This window comes from Nerophis ophidion, linkage group LG01 (assembly GCF_033978795.1).
Source record: "Nerophis ophidion isolate RoL-2023_Sa linkage group LG01, RoL_Noph_v1.0, whole genome shotgun sequence".
Classification (NCBI taxonomy): domain Eukaryota; kingdom Metazoa; phylum Chordata; class Actinopteri; order Syngnathiformes; family Syngnathidae; genus Nerophis; species Nerophis ophidion.
In genome coordinates, this window is record NC_084611.1 from 75,904,756 (window position 1) to 75,929,972 (window position 25,217).

At 39.9% G+C, this 25,217-nt stretch overlaps 1 protein-coding gene across 2 annotated transcripts in view; it reads left to right on the forward strand.

Moving 5' to 3' along the window:
* The window catches only part of prr36a (proline rich 36a), a 62,987-nt gene that overhangs the window by 16,910 nt on the left and 20,860 nt on the right, over positions 1–25,217 (forward strand). For both annotated transcript variants that reach the window (XM_061911604.1, XM_061911613.1), the window contains exons 2-3: positions 23,938–24,578; positions 24,656–24,749. In XM_061911604.1, the coding sequence (XP_061767588.1) occupies positions 24,008–24,578; positions 24,656–24,749 (665 nt within the window). In that variant the 5' untranslated portion in view covers positions 23,938–24,007. The remainder of the gene's footprint in view (positions 1–23,937; positions 24,579–24,655; positions 24,750–25,217) is intronic.

The window sequence follows — 25,217 nt, forward strand, 5'->3', positions numbered from 1 at the left end:
GTAAACGCCAGTGTCTCCGAGAGAAGCCGAGGAGCCAAGATCACAGCTGCCTTTTTGAGCTGTAGGAGGAAGTCCCATAATCCACTGCAGTCTCCGGTAAGAGTCGACTTAATAATCACAATTTTGCCATCCAAAAACTTGCTGGTTGACGTAAAGAAACATGTTCGCTGGACCGCTCTGTGTTAAAGCTTCACAACAAACATAGAAACACAGGCTGTGTTTTGGTGCTAAAGGCAGCTGCAATCCACCACTTTCCACCAACAGCATTATTCTTTATAGTCTCCATTGTTAATTGAACAAATTGCAAAAGATTCAGCGACACAGATGTCCAAATTACTGTGTAATTATTCGATGAAAAGAGACTACCTTTAGCCTTGTGTGGTGCTGGGCTAATATGTCCCCTACAACCCGAGACGTCACGCGCACGCGTCATTCCGTGACGTTTTCAACAAGAAACTCCGCGGGAAATTTAAAATTGTAATTTACTAAACTAAACCGGCCGTATTGGCATGTGTTGCAATGTTAATATTTCATCATTGATATATAAACTGTCAGACTGCGTGGTCGGTAGTAGTGGGTTTCAGTAGGCCTTTAACATGATAAGTAATAATTCCGCTGGTAGTCAGTGTTAAAAATAACGTTCAAATTATAAAACATACTCGTGCATTTTAATCCAACCATCCGTTTTCTATCGCACGTGTTCAAGATGTCACATTAATGGTAAGAAGTATTATATTTATTATTAGTTAACTTTTATTATACTCTAAAAATGTTGGTCTCACTTAAAAATGCACGCATTTTGTTGTATTAAATGGTAAAAAATATTATATGGCTCTCACAGAAATACATCTTGAAATATTTGGCTTTCATGGCTCTCTCAGCCAAAAAGGTTTCCGACCCACTGCTTTACATAAACAATTCCCCGATTCCTTTTCACCAAGTGTCTGTTAATAGTAGAAGTGTGGGGGTGTATTCATGCACGCCCCACCTTTTTGGATTTCTGAAAGTTAATGATCTGCCATCCAGGGTGGTTTTGTTTTGCATTAACTGCTGTTGTGCACTGTCAATGTTTGATAGGACTGCGCCTGCACTGTTTCCTCGACTTTATTGCTAGCTTGCTGCTCCACCAAGGCCATGTCTACACTAAGTCGTATAACACCTTAAACGAATAATTATTTAGCCTAAGCCCCGTTTTAGCCACACTAAACCAGCGTTTAAGGTCCCCCTCCAAGGACAAATTTTTATACGGGTAAGTCAGTCGTGTAATTCTTTAAGTCTCTGCCACTCAGCTTTGTATGGACTCATTGATCGTTTACAAAGTGAGTTCGGAGAGGAAGTGACGCCAGAAAGACCGCGCTCCACACAAGAAAAGACATTAGAAATAATGCGCCACAGGCAGCTTCATAACAAAGATGGAGGCGGATCATCCAGACATGCCTGTGTTTCTGCTTTTACATGTACAGGCGCTTTTGGAAATCAAAAGTCAATACCTTAAGAGAAGGCAACGGGCTATTTCGGATACAACACTTCTCAGACGGCAAGAGGACTTTCAAATGTCCGGGTCAGCTGTGAGTCTATTTATCGATAAACATCGTCCCTTCTTCCCATGGATGTGGTCGTGATAGCAGCTGTGTGACTACAATTATTGCTTCATGGATGTGACGGTGAAATGACCAGGCGGCGTGCAGCTGAAAGATGGAACCATCCCCTCGTGTCCCAAACAACTGCTGGAAGATGAAGAGCTGCTCCCTGTTTTTCTTTGGGGTGACCCAGTTTATCCTCTGACACCATATCTCATGAAAGAATTCCCCAACGGCGGAATCAACCCACAACAACAATACTTTGTGTATTCTCTGTCTCGGTTACATGTTGTAATTGTTGTAAAAGGTTCTTTATCGCATTGTGTACTTTCTCATGTTGATTAAGGATTTGATTAATTTATCATGTCTCCGGTGTGATTCACTACAATAGGGCCCCAAAGCACACTGGATTCTAGTTCATTGAAATACCACAACACTGAATATTGTTCTAAAGCGATACCTTTTTAATTTAAAAGCTTGCGAACAAATGTAAAATGCACAGCAAACTATTTACAGTATAGATATTTTAAATAACCTCACAGTGAAGTAAAGTCATCTAGTGGAGAGCAGATACACCCCCCCCCCCCCCCCCCCCCCCCCCAGGGCATGCATACTAAGTCGCGTTGCGCCGGCGTGCTGGGTGCAACAATGGCATTGTCGTGTGTGGACACAGATAAGGTTAGGTGTGATTTACCCTGGACAACCTTTGTGTAAACGGGGCCTACGCCTTAAAAGGGCTCTATTGCTTGTATTCCGTCACATGACTTCTTCCAGGAAGTGGGGAAAAAAGTTGTAGTCAACCATGCCAAGATGGCTGTTGTACACAAGGGGCCTAGATCTTCCTACAAACAGCAGATATGAGCAATAAGTCAAACTTTGCAATCGAATATATCAAAATGTACTTAAACAATTACACACATTTTATCCATGTTATATATTTATGCTTCACTGATAATGTTTTAGTCTTAGTATTGAATCTGTTTAAATGTCATGGCTCTTATTTCAAATATTGGTTTGTAGTGTAGCACTAGTATTTATTTAAAAGTGTGAAACAAAGTCTATCTTTTTTTTACATATATATTTCAGCGAGCCCTTCAACGCACCGTAAAACACCTGCGTCTCGTATTCCATTGTGTGTAGAACAATCACTCTGTTCTAAGAGAGCTTGTAGGTTCAATGTGCACCATTTAATTGCTAAGTTGCTCAGACAACAATGTGTTTATACTGTATACGTTTAGACAACAATGTGTTTATACTGTATACGTTTAGACGGGGACTGCGTGGCTCGGTTGGTAGAATGGCCGTGCCAGGAACCTGAGGGTTCCTGGTTCAATCCCCGGCTTCCGGTATTCTGGTCACGTCCATTGTGTCCTTGAGCATGACACTTAAGACCCTTGCTCTTGATGGGTTGTGGTTAGCGCCTTGCATGGCAGCTCTTGCGATCAGTATGTGAATGTGGAAATAGTGTCAAAGCGCTTTGAGAACCTTGAAGGTAGAAAAGCCCTATACAAGTATTATCCCTTTCCCATTTAGATTGGAGTATGTTGTTTCTTAATGGGGAAAGAAATTGTCTCTTGTTCCATGTTGGCAATCACAGGTAAACATAAAAATTTTGAATTTTGTGAAAATGCTCATTGATGACAGCAATTCAATTTCAAATTTGAAACCAATGTGATATAAACTCAATTCATGCAAAATTAAATATTTTAAACCTTTATTTGTTATATATATTTATACTTATATATATAATTGATTGTGGCATATAGTTTTTGAAAACACAAACTTTTCTGAGACTTTCCATTTTAGGTTTTCTTAAAGGCCTACTGAAATGAGATTTTCTTATTCAAACGGGGATAGCAGGTCCATTCTATGTGTCATACTTGATCATTTTACTATATTGACATATTTTTGCTAAAAGGATTTAGTAGAGAACATCCACGATAAAGTTCGCAACTTTCGGTGCTAAGAGAAAAGCCCTGCCTCTACCGGAAGTCGCAGATGACGTCACATGTTGATGGCTCCTCACATATTCACATTGTTTTTGGGAGCCTCCAACAAAAAGTGCTATTCGGACCGAGAAAACGACAATTTCCCCATTAATTTGAGCAAGGATGAAAGATTTGTGTTTGAGGATATTGACTAGAAAAAAAACAAGTAAAAAAAAAAACGCGATTTGCATTTGGACAGATTCCCATGTTTTTTGACTCATTTACTAGGAAAATTTTGGGAAATCCCTTATCTTTCTATTGTGTTGCTAGTGTTTTAGTGAGTTTTTAATATTACTTGATAGTCTGAAGGGTGTCTCCATGGGTGTCTTGGCGCGCAGTGTCTCAGGGGAGTCAACGGCAGCTATAGACGGCACAAGCTCAGCTTTTCTCCGGTAAGAACTGACTTTTTAACCACAATTTTCTCACCGAAACCTGCTGGTTGACATGTGGTCGGGATCCATGTTCTCTTGACCGCGCTCTGATCCATAGGAAAGTTTCTTCTCCAGGAATTTTAAACAAGGAATCACCGTGTGTTTGTGTGGCTAAAGGCTAAAGCAGTGGTTCCCAAAGTGGGCGGAAAGATCTGGGGGGGCGGTGAGGAAGAAGGGGGCGGTAGGGGGGCGGCAGTCCGAAGTCGAAGTCAGAAGTTCGCTAGGAATTCATTGGGGAGCCAAGGGGGCGCCAGCCTGCAAAAGTTTGGGAACCATTGGGCTAAAGCTTCCCAACTCCATCTTTCTACTGTGACTTCTCCAATATTAATTGAACAAATTTCAAAAGATTCAGCAACACAGATGTTTAAAAAACTGTATAATTATGCCGTTAAAGCAGACGACATTTAGCTGTGTGTGCGCAGCGCTCATACTTCCTAAAAACCCGTGACGTCTTGCGTACACGTCATCATTACACGACGTTTCGAAGACGAAACTCCCGGGAAATTTGAAATTGTAATTTAGTAAACTAAAAAGGCCGTATTGGCATGTGTTGCAATGTTAATATTTCATCATATATATAAACACTATCAGATTGCGTAGTGGGTTTCAGTAGGCCTTTAAAGGCCTACTGAAATTAGATGTTCTTATTTAAACGGGGATAGCAGGTCCGTTCTATGTGTCATACTTGATCATTTCGCCATATTCCCATATTTTTGCTGAAAGGATTTAGTAGAGAACATCGACGATAAAATGTGCAACTTTTGGTCGCTAATAAAGCCTTGCCTTTACCGGAAGTAGCAGACGATGTACGCGTGACGTCACCGGTTGTAGGGCTCCTCACATTCTCACATTGTTTACAATCATAGCCAGCAGTAGCTAGAGCTATTCGGACGGAGAAAGCGACAATTCCCCCATTAATTTGAGCGAGGATGAAAGATTCGTGGATGAGGACGTTTAGAGTGAAGTCTTGGGGAAAAAAAAAGAAAAAAAAGGCGATTGCAGTGGCAGCGATTCAGATGTTATTAGACACATTTTCTAGGATAATTCTGGAAAAGCCCTTATCCGCCTATTGTTTTGCTAGTGTTTTAGTGAGATTAAATAGTACCTGAAAGTCGGAAGGGTGTGGCCACGGGTGTGTTGACGCCAGAGTCTCTGAGGGAAGTCACGGCAGCTGCAGCAGGACGGAATCTCCGCTGATGTCTCCGGTAAGAGGCGACTTATTACCACAATTTTCTCACCGAAAACTGCCGGTTGACATGTAGTCTGGATCCATGTTCACTTGACCGCTCTGATCCATTGTAAAGCTTCATATTCGGGAATTTTAAACAAGGAAACACTGGCTGTGTTTTTGTTGCCAATAGGCTTAAAGCTTCCCACCTCCATCTTTCTACTTTGATGTCTCCATTATTAATTGAACAAATTGCAAAAGATTCAGCATCACAGATGTCCAGAATAGTGTATTATTGTGCGATTAAAGCAGACTACTTATAGCTTGGATCGGGCTGGAAAATAATGTCCGCTACAACCCGAGACGTCAAACGCACACGTCATCATACCGCGACGTTTTCAACACGACACTTTGCGGGAAATTTAAATTTGCAATTCAGTAAACTAAAAAGGCTGTTTTGGCATGTGTTGCAATGTAATATTTCATCATTGATATATAAACTATCAGACTGCGTGGTCGGTAGTAGTGGGTTTCAGTAGGCCTTTAAGGTGTAAGTCATAATCCTCACAAGATACTTCAAGCCTTCTTTTGATGTAATGGATTTGGATGTTCTAAACCTCGCAAATCTAATTGCTGGATTAAACCAACCTTTGAACGGTATTCCCTATTTTCGAGTGTTTCACCTGTAAGCTTGCAAGCTGGCACGAGTCAGTCCATGAGCTTACCAAAGTGCGGTTGTCAATCACGGTTTTTCCATTTCAATTTAAAACGGTTATACTATAACCTTAGGGAGTTTTACCGCGTATATAATTTAATATTTATTGCTCCATCCCTAGTCCAGTGTTTAAGATGTACTTCACAAAGGGGAAAAACTATATTGATGCCTTGCATGTGTATTTGGGAATCATATTTTTTTAATAGTTTACGTTCTTTATTTAGGTATGTTTACCTGTGAAGCGGCACGTGACCTCCCTCTGACCCGTTTTAATTCTGTTGTGTCATAAAAGCAACACCTAGTGCCAGCTGTCACTCCTGGATGCTTGAGGAAGTCTGTTGAGCTGGAATGTGGCTGTGCTCTTGACACCACTGCCATACAATCTGTCACTTTCTACCATTGATCACCACAGTATATTTTTGTCCAGATTGTACATTATATAGAGAATGCTTTCAATTGTCTGCACTGAGCAGAAATAAAGAAAAAGTATTCTTACTCTCTGCCATAATCTGTCTAGTCTCAGTCCTGTTTAAAATATCACTATTGTAACCTCAGTTTAGAGGAAGTCTGCAGATGACAGTATAAACAGCCCTCTCTCCACCCCCTCTACAGTCTGTACAATGCATTCCAATGCCCTGCTACGCTGGAATCCCTCTCAGCTTGTATTAGACTAAGTATTAAAAGTGACCCATTTTGTCATGCACCGCTTGAAACGTGGAGCCAAGCACTGGTATGAGTAAATGTTAAACTGTGTCAGGGCAAGAAGTCCAATAGCGAGGTTTAGTGACACACTGCCATCTTTGTTATTAAAAGAAATGAGGTGTAAATATTAATAAGGTCAGTGAGTTCTCAAGTCTAGACAAGCTCTAAATAAGGCCAGAAAGTGATTGGCGGGATTTGAAAACCCATAAACTCATACAGGCCTTTGTCATCGGTCAACCGTTATATCACAACATTAGGAGCACATTGTTTGTGCCACTTTGGGTAGAAAGCTAACTGAGATGAAAGCTATTTGCTAAATATAGATTGATCGTGGAGTGCAGCTTTTAATCATTGCTAAATAAAGATCTGTTTATATCTCTTTTTGGCCAAAATAACCAATAATGCCATGTTCTCACTGCTCGGTACCAGCTCAGCTTGCCTCTGTTTGGGATCTGTGTATTCGATATTCCTCAGGGACAATGGAATATATTGACTCTCCTGTGGGGTTGCACAATATAGATATGATATCAATTTGGCAGACAATAGAGCTTTTAGTACAATCATATCATGATAATGCATGTTGACGCATTCTTCTAGCCCTGTCCAGCAAATTTGACAGCCACAAACCAACCACCGAGTCCTCAACGTAATGTAGCGTGCTCACTCATCAACTAATGGCTAATGTCCCTCAACAGTGCAAAGCTGCCTTTAAAGCACTAATCCTCACCTCCATGGCATTGTATAGTATTATCACTGGAGGACTAACGGACAAGGAATAGGTAAACCATAGCTAAAATAAGAGAATACACAAATATAGCTAACCGCTTGGCTGGCGCTCTTGAATATAAACAAGGGTGGGTGTATTGATACAAACATATCCACAGTACTGATTCCAAATATAGTATCAGTTAATAATCGGGCTGGACAATTAATCTCAATTTCGATTATGGCTTTTAACGATCATAAAAATATAATAGGAAAAATGGTTAATAGGCCACAACGTACATGCAAAATCCGGAGCGTGTGACGATGAAACTAAAAGTTTGGGATGTTACTATGGTTGTTACTTTTTTGACACCGGACTAGTATGCTAACATCATTTCCCCATTTAGGGATGAATAATTGTGTATCCTATCCGATCCTAAACATCACAATCCTCTTATTTTGTCTGATTCATAATTCTGATCAACAAATGTAACTATTCAATGGCCTTCAAAATATAAAGTATCAGCATTGATATTGGATCGATACCAAAATTTGTTTTATCACCCAAAACTAATGTGAAGTATCCAAACAACAAAAAAACAAGTGTTTATGACACTTTAACAAAAGTCTAGATAGAACCACGTTTTAACAGGAAGTAATCAGATATATTAACAAGTAGATTAATAGTTTTGAGAAAACAATACAACTGGAAATGAAGCAATGTGACTGTAAATGTCAACTGCTAAATTAGGAGCCGTTTCAACGAATTTTGAAATCTTAACATGGAATGCTATGGAGAGAGAAGTGTGGGCTTCTCTGCTTAGGTTGCTGCTCCCGCATCCCGACTTCGGATACAGGAAGAAGATGGATGGATGGAAATGTTTTCATTATCTTTTACAGTACATACAAAATATGTTGGTATACAAACCCCGTTTCCATATGAGTTGGGAAATTGTGTTAGATGTAAAAATAAACTGAATACAATGATTTGCAAATCATTTTCAACCCATATTCAATTGAATGCACTACAAAGACAACATATTTGATGTTCAAACTCATAAACTTTATTTTTTCTTTGCAAATAATAATTAACTTAGAATTTCATGGCTGCAACACGTGCCAAAGTAGTTGGGAAAGGGCATGTTCACCACTGTGTTACATCACCTTTTCTTTTAACAACACTCAATAAACGTTTGGAAACTGAGGAAACTAATTGTTGAAGCTTTGAAAGTGGAATTCTTTCCCATTCTTGTTTCATGTAGAGCTTCAGTCGTATTTTACGCTTCATAATGTGCCACACATTTTCAATGGGAGACAGGTCTGTACTGCAGGCGGGCCAGGAAAGTACCTGTGCTCTTTTTTTTACGAAGCCACGCTGTTGTAACACGTGCTGAATGTGGCTTGGCATTGTCTTGCTGAAATAAGCAGGGGCGTCCATGAAAGAGACGGCGCTTAAATGGCAGCATATGTTGTTCCAAAACCTGTATGTACCTTTCAGAATTAATGCTGCCTTTACAGATGTGTAAGTTACCCATGCCTTGGGCACTAATGCACCCCCATACCATCACAGATGCTGGCTTTTGAACTTTGCGTCTAACAGTCTGGATGGTTCGCTTCCCCTCTGGTCCGGATGACACGATGTCGAATATTTCCAAAAACAATTTGAAATGTGGACTCGTCAGACCACAGAACACTTTTCCACTTTGCATCAATCCATCTTAGATGATCTCGGGCCCTGAGAAGCCGACGGCGTTTCTGGATGTTGTTCATAAATGGCTTTTGCTTTGCATAGTAGAGCTTTAACTTGCACTTTCAGATCTAGCGACAAACAGTATTTAGTGACAGTGGTTTTCTGACGTGTTCCTGAGCCCATGTGGTGATATCCTTTAGAGATTGATGTTTGTTTTTGATACAGTGCCGTCTGATGGATCGAAGGTCACAGTCATTCAATTGTTGTTTCCGGCCATGCCGCTTACGTGGAGTGATTTCTCCAGATTCTCTGAACCTTTTGATGATAGATGTTGAAATCCCTAAATTTCTTGCAAATACACTTTGAGAAATGTTGTTCTTAAACTGTTTGACTATTTACTCACGCAGTTGTGGACAAAGTGGTGTACCTCGCCCCATCCATTCTTGTGAAAGACTGGGTATAAAAACAGCTTCCCAAAAAACGCTCAATCATGGCACCCACCTGTTCCCAATTAGCCTGCACACCTGTGGGATATTCCAAATAAGTGTTTGATGAGCATTCCTCAACTTTTTTTTATCAGTTTGAACATCAAATATGTTGTCTTTGTAGCATATTAACTGAATATGGGTTGAAAAGGATTTGCAAATAATTGTATTCCGTTTTATATTTACATCTAACACAATTTCCCAACTCCTATGGAAACGGGGTTTGTACATTATCGCAAGCGGCCGTAAAATCTATCGCCATATTAATTTAAGGCCGTATTGCCCATCTCTACTCTCCTGTGTGTGATTCCAAAAGGTGACACTTTATTGGACACCAAGGGCAGCAAGAAAAGACTGCAGCAAAGTGGAGTTTATTACTGCAGTGTTCAGAAGAAGGCACATAAATAGAGTACAAAAATTACTGTTTGGTTATTGTTGCATCACTAACTTTTAAAGAAAACAATCATCCATCCATTTTCTACCGCTTGTCCCTTTCGGGAATGCGGGGGATGCTGGAGCATATCTCAGCTGCGTTCGGGCAGAAGACGGTGTACACCATGGACAAGTCGCTACGTCACCACAGGTCAAACGGAGACAGCATTCACACACTAGGGCCAATTTAATGTTTCCAATCAACTCATCCCCAGGTGCATGTTTTTTGTTGTAATGTTACTAAAATGGTATAATGTTTCCCACAGGACCGCTGGGGGTAGATTATGTCCTTGCTTAATTTGCATAATTAATGAACAAATATTTTTGCATGAACATTTTTTAGAATTACAAAAACTTATCTTTGTAAGTTTGTTGTATTTTCACAAGCAAGAGAATACTTTTTAGATGGAGGAGGGGCCTGGTGCAGGAGTGATACACGCGTTGTCTATCTCCAAAAGTGCAAAATAAGACCAGTCGCAACATTTGTCGCTAGTCTTTTTTTCCTGATTAGTTGCTTTATATAGTGTTGCATGTTGGGAGTACTGCGGGTTACCCAGCATGCCTTTTGGTGTGTAGATAATGTTATCAGAGCCCAATCCATGTCTTCATGAATATGCATAATATCTATGATAATTATCAGAACGCCCACAATACTTGGAGAGGAATATGCAAATATAATCATTCAGCACAAGCAATGTGATTTATTAAGACTAAAGCTGTTCTGCAGGTGACATTTTGTGTTTTTATTTAGCACGTCTCAACTTGACGTGCAAGGCGCTGAATTCCACTACAAAGATAAATGATGAAGAGACTATCTTCATCCGTGTGCTTGTCAAACTATTTGAACTGTCCTAAGTAAAAATATTTGGCATAGTCTATTAAGAAATATAATTTTCATAATTACATAGCTTCTGGATGCCTCAAGGAGCGGTTTAAAACAATTTGAGTTGATCCGTTTTGGTGTCTGCTGGCGTTTTTTTTTTAAATGTCTTTTTTAATTTAGAAAACATATTCTTTCCCAGAGAACAATCGTCTTGCGATATGAATTTTCTTACTTTTTGATCCTTCCTGACGCATGACTGCGCTCTGTTGTTTTTATGGTCCACCTCCTCCAAACAGAGCGCGCCTTCAACGTGCTTTAAATAGTTTGATCCATTGCAGATAAGGTGTTGTAGATTATTAATGTGTACTGCTTGGTCGAAATTACAAAACCCCAAAGTTTGGAGAGGGGCAGCACAGTGGTAGAGGGGTTAGTGTGTCTGCCTCACAAAGGTCCTGAGTAATCCGGGATCTTTCTGTGTGGAGTTTGCATGTCCTCCCCGTGACTGCGTGGGTTCCCTCCGGGTACTCCGGATTCCTCCCTCCTCCAAAGACATGCACCTGGGGATAGTTTGATTGGCAACACTACATTGACCCCAGTGTGTGAATGTGAGTGTAAATGTTGTCTGTCTATCTGTGTTGGCCCTGCGATGAGGAGGCAACTTGTCCAGGGTGTAACCCGCCTTCCGCCCGATTGTAGCTGAGATAGGCACCAGCGACCCCAAAGGGAATAAGCGGTAGAAAGTGGATGGATGGATAGACAGTTTGGAGAGCATGATAACATGAATGAGGAGGGAAATGAGTGTTTCCATGGGCACGTAATGTCTGTAGTATGCCTTGAAATCATTTTATATAAGGCGGTTTGCACCACTTTTGCACTTTTTATCACTAGCACACATAGTCTGAGTAGATCAAACGCAACACACCCACTAACAGTACACACAACTTTATAGTTTGTACACAATTTAGTGCGTTATTTGGGTCTTGGTTTATCAGGCCCTAAGTAGTTAAAGGCCTACTGATATTAGATTTTCTTATTTAAACGGGGATAGCAGGTCCATTCTGTGTGTCATACTTGATAATTTCGCGATATTGCCACTTTTTTGCTGAAAGGATTTAGTAAAGAACATCCGCGATAAAGTTCGCAACTGGAGAAAAGCCTTTCCTCTACCGGAAGTCGCAGAAGATGACGTCACATGTTGATGGCTCCTCATATATTCACATTGATTTTAATGGGAGCCTCCAACAAAAACAGCTATTCAGACCGAGAAAGCGAAAATTTCCCCATTAATTTGAGCGAGGATGAAAGATTTGTGTTTGAGGATATTGATAGCGACGGACTAGAAAAAAAAAAAGTAAAAAAAAAAAACAAAACACGATTGCAATCGCGTTGCATTGACAGATTCATATGTTTTTAGAGACATTTAGTAGGATATTTCTGGGAAATCCCTTATCTTTCTATTGTGTTGCTAGTGTTTTAGTGAGTTTAACAGTACCTGATAGTCGGAAGTGTACGTCCACGGCCCGGTGTTGACGCGCAGTGTCTCGGGGGAGTCGACGGCAGCTGTATGGACGACACAAGCTCAGCTGATATCCGGTAAGAGTCGACTTTTTAACCACAATTTTCTCACCGAAACCTGATGGTTCACATGTAGTCGGGATCCATGTCCGCTGTTATCCATAGTAAAGTTTCACCTCCGTGAATTTTAAACAAGGAATCACCGTGTGTTTGTTTGGCTAAAGGCTACAGCTTCCCAACTCCGTCTTTCTACTTTGACTTCGCCAATATTAATTGAAGAAATTGCAAAAGATTCAGACACACAGATGTCCAAAATACTGTGTAATTATGCCGTTAAAGCAGACGACTTTTAGCTGTGAGTGTGTACGCAGCGCTCATATTCATAACAGCCCGTGACGTCACGCGTACACGTCATCATAATGCGACGTTTTCAAGAAAAAAGTCCCGGGAAATTTAAAATTGCAATTTAGTAGACTAAAAAGGCCGTATTGGCATGTGTAGCAATGTTAATATTTCATCATTGATGTATAAACTATCAGACTGCGTGGTGAGTAGTAGTGGGTTTCAGTAGGCCTTTAAGTTAACAAGGCAATCCCCCCCTTTTTTTTTTTTTTTTTTTTAAATTTCTCGGCAGACCACATGCATATAAGGCGCAAATCGCCACCTAAAGTATGAAAAGATGCTTTCACAGCCAATCCCATTATGTGTTTATGGGCAAACAGGTATGTCAAATTTATCAGTGGCGTTCTAAATTCAAATGAAAGTTTGCAAGATACTGAGTGCAACTTTTGTGTCCTTGACTGACCCAATACTAGAAATTGTACCTTGTAGTACCTGCAATGGAAAGACCTAAATACTGAGCAGGTGCCGTACATTATTAATGTTTTTGGCATTGAGTCAACATTTCCACCCGTACAGACATTTTCTAAAGGATGAATTCACCAGTGCCATTTTTACGGCACTTCAGTGAAAGTGTTTGCGTGTCTCTGCTTGTGTGAATGGGATTTTAATGATCCAGTGCACTTCCTGTGTGCTGCGTCACATCGTGTCAGCTGGTTAGACATGATGCGATTACAAGTCCAGAAGGGGGTCATCATGAGCAGTGAGATTCAACCTGCTGCCTGTTAAGTCTCCAGCATTAGTGCCTGACTCATTGTGCCGTTTAAAACACTCTTCCTTTTTCCTGTCTGGATTACAGACCAATATTAGCGCTCCTTAGAGGAATTCACCCTTTTCTTTTTTTGGGGGGGATAATGATAATTTATATATATAATATTTGTTTACTTACTATTAGGGATGTCCCGATACAACTTTTTCACTTCCGATACGATACCGATATTGTAGCCTTGAGTATTTGTCGATACTGATATCAATACGATACGATATAGGCACGAATCATACATATATTTATTCCTTATTTTGTTTTGTAGAATGTTAGAAAAGGCTTGATAAAGTGATGTTACTGATGTTGTAGTGTTAAAACAGAAAACAATAGTCAGCAAGAGTAGGTATAGGAAAAACTGACCCATTTATTATTAACCAATAGGTTACATAAATTTGAACCTTCAACATAAGGGTTTTACCTCAACAAATCCAATAAAAACAAAATGTTATATTTAAAGTGCAAAATAACCAATAATACCAACATAATTATACAATTGAAAATAATAAATAAAAAATAAATTAGAAGACCCTGAAAAATAACCTAAATAAATCCAATAAAAAAAACAAAAAACGTTTTAAAGTGCAAACAATTCAAGTTCACTTCAGTTATTTTTTTACTGTCAGCATATGTTGGAAACAACTGTGGGCAGGGACAAAAACCACAAAAACAACACAATATTGTCCACTGTCCAACTGCTCTAAATTAAGAGTTCACAGCTCCAGTTTCACTGACTGACTATGCCCAAAACAATGTAGTAATTACTCTTAGTCTTCACTGAGGAATAGTGTAAACACAATAAACATATCACTCTAATAAGTGCATAAAACAAATAATAATCAGTCAGTGCTGACTACCCTTACTACTCCTTCTCCACTTTCTGCAGTCCGAGCATAATGTGGAGATTTTTTTTTAAGAAGATAAGCATTTCGGCATGCTGTGAGTTAAAATACTTCCACACAGCCGACATCAGTACACTTTGCTGAGCACACGCGTTGTCGTTGTGATCACGTGGGCTGTGCATGCTGGATCAGAGACGCTCTTCTACCGCGGCCGCCACCAACGTTAATTAAGGGGCATTGCCGCCACCTACTGTGTTGGAGTGTGATCAAACCAGTCACTTATTATAGAAGTGCTGCAGCGGCAAATGGACAGCTTATATCGGAGGGCTTATATCGGAGTTTTTAGATTCATTCCGATAAAATCCGATATTCACTTTTTTGGCTAATATCGGACCGATTTCCGATATCAATATCGGAACGGGACATCCCTACTTACTATGGCAGTGTTTTTCAACTTTTTTTAAGGCAAGGGACATTGTTGGCATAAAAAAAAATCCAGAGGCACACCACCAGCAGAAAACCTTAAAAAATGTACTTTGTGTTAGCAAGCAAGGCCATCTTCGTTGTTGTTATCCTTCATTGTGTGGACGTTGTTGATTGTCGTGTCACGTGCGGATGTACTTTGTGGACGCCGTAAGTTTTTGCTGTCTTCCAGCATTCTGTCTCTGTTTACTTTGTAGCCAGTTCAGTTTGACTTTTGTTTTACGTAGCCTTTTTCCTTTCCCTTTCGTTCATTTTGGGTTCAAGAATTACATACCTTTTTTACCTTCACACTGCCTCCCACTGTGGTCTGAAAATCGGGATTGATTGATTGAGACTTTTATTAGTAGATTGCACAGTACAGTACATATTCCGTACAATTGACCACTAAATGGTAACACCTGAATAAGTTTTCAATTTAAGTCGTGCTCCACGTTCACAACAAACCATCGTTGTCCCGCCAAACACATTCCCACTTTTATAAAGCAATGCTGCCACCTACTGACATGGAGTATTACGTGGTTACCCTGCCGAGTTTTACACGGCACAGACACTAAGCAACGTCACATTATTGGCAGATTATAATTATTGATTTGCAAAAAATATTTTTAGGTGAAGTTGCATAATTTTCCAAAGACATGCACCTGGGGATAGGTTGATTGGCAACACTAAATTGGCCCTAGTGCGTGAATGTGAATGTTGTCTATCTGTGTTGGCCCTGTGATGAGGTGGCGACTTGTCCAGGGTGTACCCCGCCTTCCGCCCAATTGTAGCTGAGATAGGCGCCAGCGCCCCCCGCGACCCCAAAAAAGGGAATAAGCGGTAGAAAAATGGATGGATGGAATGGTTGCATAATTTCCCAAGGCACACCAGACAATATCTCACGGCACAGTGGTTGAAAAACACTGTACTATGGTATATCATTCATATTTATTCAATGTTCTGTTACAAACGGAAATGGGATAAAATTGCTATGCTATGTAAAGGGGTAGAATAAATAAGCTCTGCTTCTTCCTACCGCTTTTCCGACGTGCTGAAATGAAACAACTGAAAATATGTGATGTGATTCATTACATTGTATCGTATGCATGTTCAAAATAAACTGGAACTGCACTACATTGCTTTTTCTATTGTGAAATGCATGATTTATTTATTTTTTTTTGCCAAAGACTACATATTATACATATTTTTTGTAAATATAGATCATTTGTTGTATGGTTTTCATTCTGCAATAATGACCTAAAATCTGTATTTAATGGCTGTGCCGCAGGTCAAATGACGGAACATGACCAATTAAGCATTCTAAACAAAAGAACAAAGCAAAAGGTGGTCTTTCAGGTTACTCTCATTACACAGCTTTGTTGGCATTTGTCATCATCATCACCACGTTGGACCAGAACAGGGTTGTTGTGTTAATCATTGAATAGAGCTTTGCAATTGAACAACCAATGTTAAAACGATACATTGCTTATAAAGCTTGGGTTTGCTGGGTAATTTTTAACTGAACAAAAGGCGCATGACTAACACATTAAACAGGACTTGTTTAAAACACTAACTTGTGGTCTCGATCAGGAGTCTTCAACAAGGGTCCACAGGGGTGTGAATGTTCTGGATCAGACCTGGGCAAATTAAGGCCCGGGGGCCACATGCGGCCCGTTAAGCTTTTCAATCTGGCCCGCCGGACATTCACAAATATTTTTTTTAGATCTTCAGGATGGAAAGTGTAGCTGCCATTATGATTTGCAGTGATGTTTTCAAATTACCATAAGTTTTGAACTATACAACTAGGGCTGCGAATCTTTGGGTGTCCCACGATTCGATTCAAAATCAATATATATTTTTTTCAATTCAACACAATTCTCAAATCAAAAACGATTTTTTTCCCGATTTTTAAAAGTATTCTGTATTCATTCAATACATAGGATTTCAGCAGGATCTACCCCAGTCTGCTGACATGCTAGCAGAATAGTAGATTTTTGTAAAAAGCTTTTAAAATAGTAAAGGACAATGTTTTATCAACTGATTGCAATAATGTAAATTTTTTAAACTATTAAACTAACTAAAAATATTACTTATTTTATCTTTGTGAAAATATTGGACACAGTGTGTTTTCAGGCTTATGAGATGCGATGCAAGTGTAAGCCACTGTGACACTACTCTTTTTTTTTTTTTTTAATATATATATAAATGTCTAATGATTATGTCAATGAGGGATTTTTAATCACTGCAATGCTGAAATTATAACTAATATTGATACTGTTGTTGATAATATTCATTTTTGTTTCACTACTTTTGGTTTATTCTCTGCCGTGTTTGTGTCTCCCCAATTGCTCTGTTTATTGCAGTTCTTTGGTTTTGGAATTGGATTGCATTGTTATTGTATTGCTGTGTATTGGTTTGTTGGATTGATAATAAAAAATAATAAAAAAAAAATTTTTTTTAATCGATTAAAAAAAAAAAAAAGGAGAATCGATTCTGAATTGCACAACGTAAGAATCGCGATTCATATTCGAATCAATTTTTTCCCACACCCCTATATACAACAAATTTCAATGGTTGGAATCTGAGCTTTTGCGTGATATTTTAGTGACCAGTGTTGTCCTGATACCAAAATTATTTTGATACTTTTCGGTACTTTGATAGTTTTCTAAATAAAGGGGACAAGAAAAAATTGCAGCATTGGCTATATTTTAAAAAAAAAAAAAAAAAAAAAAATCTTAGGGTGTGGCGGACTGGTACTTTTCAGAGGCAGTATGGTACCGAATGTTTTTTGTTTTTTTTTTACCTTTCACGTTCATATTTCGCTGTGTTTTTTGCGTTTTTGGCTTCATTGTAAAATATGTAGATTGAGAGGTGGTGTGACGGTCACATGTTCTCAATATTCCGGGTTTTATCGTTCATAGAAAAATATAAATTCCATTCTGTTTTTAAGGCGGTCTGTCATAACATTTTTAGCATTCAGTCAGACTTTATTGTTAGGTTTTGGATTAGTTTTCCAAAAAATAGATATACCGGCACCCAGGCACATTTTTTTCCTCTAAATTTGGCCCCCGAGTCAAAATAATTGCCCAGGCCTGTTCTGGAGTATGAATGTTGTCCGTCTATCTGTGTTGGATGAGGTGGCGACTTGTCCAGGGTGTACCCCGCTTTCTGCTCGAATGCACCATTCCCGCGTCCCCAAGTGGTAGAAAATGGAGGTAAATATAGATGTGTGTAACTCGTGTGTATGTATTGTGAATGTTTATATATGTGCATGTGTGTGTGTATACAGCTGTATGTATGTAATGTGTATATAATTAGTTTTTTATATATATACACTGTATATGCTATTGGCATTTTTTTCCACAAATGTTTAAATCATTTTTAATAGAGGAGGGAAATCGATTTTTAGATGCATCGCAATTTGGACATGGACAATTAAACTTTGATTGATGATCGATTTTATTTATTGTAAATAAAGTAATGCAGAAAGTTCATAAAATTTAGCTGACTGCAGCGAGAGATCCGACCAGTTCATTTATCAGGCACTTCTATTCCAGTTTTGCACACATTTTCATGAATTTAATAAAGGTGGGAATTAACTCTTTTAGTCCAAATGAAATGTTTTTGGGTTTTTTTAGGTTGGAAGGGATAAATGCTTTTTTAGTGAAACAAAATTAAATGTAAGACTGCATCAGTATACATATAGTAAAGATGCATCAACAATCGATTTTTAATCGAATCGTAGCTCTTAAATCGTAATTGTAATCAAATTATGAGGTTCCCAAAGATTCCCACCTCTTCATTTTTAAATAGGCCTTAACATTGGTTTAGAAATTGCAGTGACATGGCCCCCCTTCTCACTGTACCTCGCAGGTTTTTAATGAAAACTTCAGTACAAAAATAGTGTGTCATAAGAGTTTAAGATAGCTAGCTAGCTATTAGCGCTCTAGTTGCCAGCTCTCTATTAGCGGCGCTATACTGTATTCTTTGAATATCTTATTATTGCACAAAATTAAGCTACCTCTTTAGGAGGCTCACTTTAATTTAATTTCAAACAATTTTATTCAGGATATGTAAAGAGGAGTCTCTGCTTCATCTCTTCTTCCGTATAGGGGTCCTTGGCCTGGAAATTATTGGAGACCCCTGGTCTAGATAATATGTATTGGATAAGCTTTGGTGCAATATTTGCTCCACAATTCGTTTTTTTGATGTTCAATTGTAGAGGTGTTCCCAGATTGTAAATGTAACCACGTACCACCCTCTCCACAAGTATTGAGCACCTTTTTGAAAATGTGCACTGTTTAAATATATATCTTGAATTCAACATTTTTTTTCAGTCACAATCGTAAATGAACTTCATAAACATAAAATTAATTTGGTACATCTGCACATTTTCCAATCAATTCAGATAGTGCATTAAAAAGCTGCTTCAAACAATATTTGTCACTGCATATCCCATGTCATGCAGTGTGTTATGCACATGCCAAGATTATATTAAAATTATACTTTATCTTCTTTTGTTTCCTCACAGCCTCAAGTAGAGGATAAGCTCCTCTCCCTCTAAGGTGATGTAGCCAAACTGCAAAAAGCTGGGTACAAAGTCATCCAAAACTACGTGCAAGCTCATGCCAATATAGATGCGCCTTATGAGTTGTATCAAACATTGTAACAGTCCAAAAAGAGTTAGATTTTGGGGGTTATGTCTTTTGCAAAAACGCACAAAAAAAACTCAAAATGCACATCACACTAGCTTAGGTACTGGTTTTACAACTGTTAACCACAGTTTATTCCCTCTTTAACTTGCACAGGAAACTAAATGAGTATCCAGTCCATTTGTTTGAAAGTTTGCTGGACATCCATTTTATTTAACTGTGCTGTAAAACTATAGTGTAGCTAACGAATGATCACAGCCATGCAGGAATAAGATTAATTTTCTTCCTAAAATCCGGTACGGTGGTTTTTAGAAACCCAACACTGCATCTCATCTTCTGTCAGGACATCGTGGCTTTACAACAGTGCAGTTTTTTTTCCCCCTTTGTTATTTTTTGAAGCATTTAATGTGCAATATCAACTTGCGGTGATACACAGGATTAGTTTCAGGGCCTGGAGCGACGTGTTTGCAATCACTGCAGTGTGGTCGATGGACTGGCGTTTGAGTCATCAGAGAGGCGAGTAGCCAGTTTAGTGGAGAGATTTATTGGCGCCCCCATCATTCACTTCCTGTTTTTCCACTCTTCCCAAATTCCTCAGAGGCCTGTATCCAAAAATGGTCTTTCCTCTTTGAGTCGGAGCATATTAACTGTATGAAGGGTGGCTTGTTGACATTAATTTTTTTCGGGATGGACGATATGGCCTAAAATTTATATTGGGGTCTATATTTCATTCTCTTGCGATAACGATATATATCACAGAGGTGGGTAGTAACGCACTACATTTACTCCATTACATTTACTTAAATAACTTTTTACATAAATTAGACTTCTTAGAGTAGTCTTAATGCAACATACCTTTTTCTTGAACCATTTTAGTGACGAAAAAACACAACTTTTACCCTGTTACATTGAGTTTAATTCTGATCGTTACATTTATTTATATAATTATTTATCATCCATTAATTGCTGCTTGCAAAGACGTATTAGTTTGGCTCATCAGCGAGCCTTCTTTCAGCGTGCACGGTCACGTGACTATGTTCTACCAATCCAATGTAAGCACTGATGACGTTTGATTTCATTTAACTTAACGTAGCCTGGCATACTTCCTGGCGAAGAAGAGGAAGCCGGAGATGGGAAGGACTGTTTACCCCAACAAGTAGGGGTTTAGAAACAAATAAGTCCATACATCCATCCAATCATCTTCTGCTTATCCGAAGTCGGAACACGGGGGCAACAGCCTAAGCAGAAAAGCCCAGACTTCTCTCTCCCCAGCTACTTCGTCCAATTCTTCCTGGGGGGGAGTCCCAAATCATTCCCAGGCCACCTGGGTCTTCCCTGTGACCTCCTACTGCTCAGAAGTGTCCTAAACACCTGGGCATTCTGACCAGAGGCCTGAACCACCTCATTTGGCTCCTCTCGATGTGCAAGAGTACCGGCTGAACTCTGAGCTCCCCCCAAATGACAGCGCTTCTCACCCTCTCTCTTAAGGAGAGCCTTGCCACTTAACGGAGAAAACTCATTTCGACCACTTGTACCAGTGCTCTTTCCCTTCCAGTCATAACCCAAAGCTTATGACTTTGGTTGATTGATTGAAACTTTTATTAGTAGATTGCACGGTTCAGTACATATTCCGTACAATTGACCACTAAATGGTGACACCCGAATAAGTTTTTCAACTTTTTTAAGTCGGGGTCCACGTTAATCAATTCATGGTACTATAGGTGAGTATAAAAATGTAGATCGACCGGTAGATTGAGAGCTTTACTTCCACTACGGACCGATTCAGGGTCCACATCACTACATACGCCGCACCGATATGTCTGGCGATCTCTCAATCCATCCTTCCCTCACTTGTAAAAAGGCCCCAAGGTACTTGGAACTTTTTCATTTGGATGAAGGATCTCGTTCTCAACCTGGAGACGGCACTCCACTCTTTTCCGGGCGAGAACCATAGACTCCGACTTGGTGCTGATTTTCATCCCAGTCGCTTCACACTCAGCTGAGAAACCAATCTAGTGAGAGCTGAAGATCTCAGCCAGATAAAGCCAGCAGGACCACATCATCCGCAAAAATCAGAGACCTCATCTTGCAGCCACCAAACCGGATCCCTTCAACGCCCTGACTGCGCCTACAAATACTGTCTATTAAAGTTGTAAACAGAATTTGTGACAAAGGGCAGCCCTGGCGGAGTCCAACCCTCACTGAAACATATCCCGACTTTCTGCTGGCAATGCGGACCAAGGTTTGACACTGATCATACAGGGAGCGGACCACCACAATCAGCTGAACAGATACCCCATACTCTCTAGCACTCCCCACAGCACTACCAGAGGGACATGGTCGACTGCGCTTTCCAAGTCCACAAAACAAATGAAGACTGGTTGGGCAAATTCCCATGCACTCCTCCTGATCCCGAGGTTTGACTATTTGACGTGACCTCTCCAGTAAACCTGAATAGACATTACCGGGAAGGCTGAGGAGTGTGATCCTGTGTTAGTTGGAACGCACCCTCCGGTTCCCCCTTTTTAAATCGAGGAACCACCACCCCAGTCTGCCAATCCAGAGGCATTGCCCCCAATGTCCACACAATGCTGCAGAGTCGTGTCATCCAAGACAGCTCCACAGCATAGAGAGCCTTTAGGAATTCCAGGTGGATCTCATCTCATTCGAGGAGCTTCTTAACAAACTGAGCTGTAGAAATAGAAGAGCTAACCGGAGTTCCCGGCAATTCCAGGTGGATCTCATCTCATTCGAGGAGCTTCTTAACAAACTGAGCTGTAGAAATAGAAGAGCTAACCGGAGTTCCCAGGCAATGTTTCCTCATTGGAAGATGTGTAGGTGCAATTGAAAAGGTCTTTGATGTACTTCTTCCACTGATCCACAACATCCCCAATCGAGGTCAGGAACACACTGTTCCCACAATACAGTGTTGACGGTCCACTGCTTCCCCTTCTTGAGGCAGGGACTAGTGGTCCAGAATTGCTTCAAAGCCGTCTGGAAGTTGTTCGTCTTCTCCAAACTCCTCCCATGTCAGAGTCATTGTTAATACTTTTGGTGATGTCAGAATTAACGTTTAACAACCTTCCTGAGGCAGGGAGTAGTGGTCCAGAATTGCTTCAAAGCCGTCTGGAAGTTGTTCGTCTTCTCCAAACTCCTCCCATGTCAGAGTCATTGTTAATACTATTGGTGATGTCAGAATTAACGTTTAACAACCTTCCTGAGGCAGGGAGTAGTGATCCAGAATTGCTTCAAAGCCGTCTGGAAGTTGTTCGTCTTCTCCAAACTCCTCCCATGTCAGAGTCATTGTTAATACTTTTGGTGATGTCAGAATTAACGTCTAACAACAATTTCTACGTCATCGACTTGGAAACCAGAAAATAAAATGAATACACTGCGTAGTTTGTATTAACAGCGAATAGTGTAACTGTTGACCAAAATAGCGATCTTATAGTATGTCTGTGATGATCATAATGACCACAGGTGTCATTTCAACACATTAAAACATTACCATCACCACCAAGTAGCAATGGAAAGTTGTAGTTAGTTTAGATTCAGCGCTGGACAGTTACCACCGCTACTTTATTAGCATGTAACGTTCTCGTCTACTGTGATTACTTTCCCACATAGCGAAACAAGCTGAACTGACCACAATCAACCCCAAATGTATGAGGCACAATGCTGTTGGTGAAAAAATGGAAGAAACTGAAATATGTGAGAAATCTGACTAATTTAGGGCATGGAAACGTACTGATTGACGTAATGTCACTTTTTACAAACGGGGCAGCACAAATATTCAATCTTTACTTACAAACAAGGAAAAAGAACATTTATATCATGTAGAAATGTTTACATTTTAGCCGACAAAAAAGCCACTTCCATTTAAAACACACAATCAAACCAACTGCGGTTGTAGTCCAAGAACCATTGGAAAAATAGATACTAAATAAATCTGAAGTGACACATCATTTTTTGTTTTAATACTTGAGTATTTTTTCTCAGACTACTTACTTACTCTCGATCATGTAACTATTTGGATGACTACTTTCTAGTTTTACATGAGTACAATTTTTTGGGCCACTCAACCCACCTCTGATCATGATATATTTAGCATTTAAATAATATTGAAACTATTACAAATATCTTCAAAAGGCTCCTAATTTGGCCTTGTACTGCTAATTTACCTGGTATAGTTACTGTCTATTTGTATCAATCCGCCCACCTTCGTTACATTCAAGAGCTCTGGTTTGCAGTTGGCTTATCATCCTCGAACTTAGGGATGTTTTTTTTTCTTTTTTCTTTTTGTATTTTTAAAAAAACTTTATTTGCCTCCATGGAGGCGAGAATCACTGACTTTTAAGTGGCTTTGCTGCACTATGGATGAATGGTACAGATGGCGAGGATGCTGCGTGCTTAGAAGAATCTGCATTTGTTTGCTTGTCACTGTCAAATTTCTGGAACGCAGCTAGAATTTGTCATCAACATGGTTATACGATATAACGATAATAAAATCTCTATCATCGGCCAAATTTGTATCCTTTGTTTTATCGTCGCTACTATAATACATAATTTTTTTTTATCCCCACAGAAGTGTAGCGTGAAGGCTACAGTCCAGCTCTTGAATCAAGCCAGAAACCGCAGCAACCTCAGTTTGGGGAATGGAACCGGATGGGGTTACCATGGATACCACAGAGCCCATGGAAGCTGCGGCCGTTGTCGAGCCTTCAGTGTCGCAGGACCAAACACTACAGCAAGATGCGACGCCACCAGAGCGAGCTGAGAGCGATTGTGCAGCAGAAGCTGCCAGAGAGACTATCGACAACGTAAAGGAAGCGGACCCTGAAGTCAAACCACAAGCTGTTGCATCCATAATGCAAGCTTCAACCAAAGCACCCTCTAGACCCAAGTCTCAGCCAAGTACAGTTTTACACCGCAATGTAAATAACAATTTGTCTACAAAGACCACCTCAGGCGAGAAGGCAGCAGCAAAATTGTCAGTAACGGGGGCTGTCCCCAAAAAAGCAGTGGGTGTTGCAGCTGTGGCAGCCACTGTCAGGCCAACTACCAGGGTGGCCAGTAAGAGACCCACAGGAGCCGCACCATTATCCAGGCCTACATCATGTGCTGCTGTTGCCGCGGGAACAAACGGCTCTAAACACACTGCCTTCAACGGAAGCAACGGGAAACCCGCTGCGGGAATTGATAAAGCAGCCCGAACCAAAAGCTCAGGTAAGTCATAATAAAACCAAAAACATCCGATTAGTTTGTGCTAGTCCCATGTGTTAATAGTAGTTGTCTCTACCAAGTGACTGTCGGCCGATCAGCTGCATTCTTGGGCCCAAAAGCAAGCACATCTACAGCTGCCAAACCTGAGGGGGGTGCCATCCCAAAGACCAACAGGTATGACCTCTTTTGAACTGAAAATAATCAGCCTAATGTCAGTATGGGCATGAACATATTTAGAAGTTTTTCAAAGCCGGTATGGGGTTTTAACTTCCGCTAAGTTACATGTTCTCATAGTAAGCACAAAAAGGTCAACCTTTGGATGTTTTGCTTAAGCCTTTGGAGATGCATTTTATTAGAGGTGTACGATTCGATTCAGAATTTGTTTGCCGGTACAATTCAGAGACAATATTTATTTTATAAATTACAATATGTATAACTGAATATTTAGGCCTTTGTATTTTCCTAAGAGTTCTGTCTTGAATTCAAGTCTTTATCAAAGTAATGGCACTTCCCACTTACTTTTTCCCCATGGTGGCTTGCTTTTTTTGTTGCAATACTTCATCAAAAAAAGCAAAACAGAGTCACCAATGCACACACTATTTCGAGGAATGATACACGTGCAAATGGACTTGTTTGTTACAC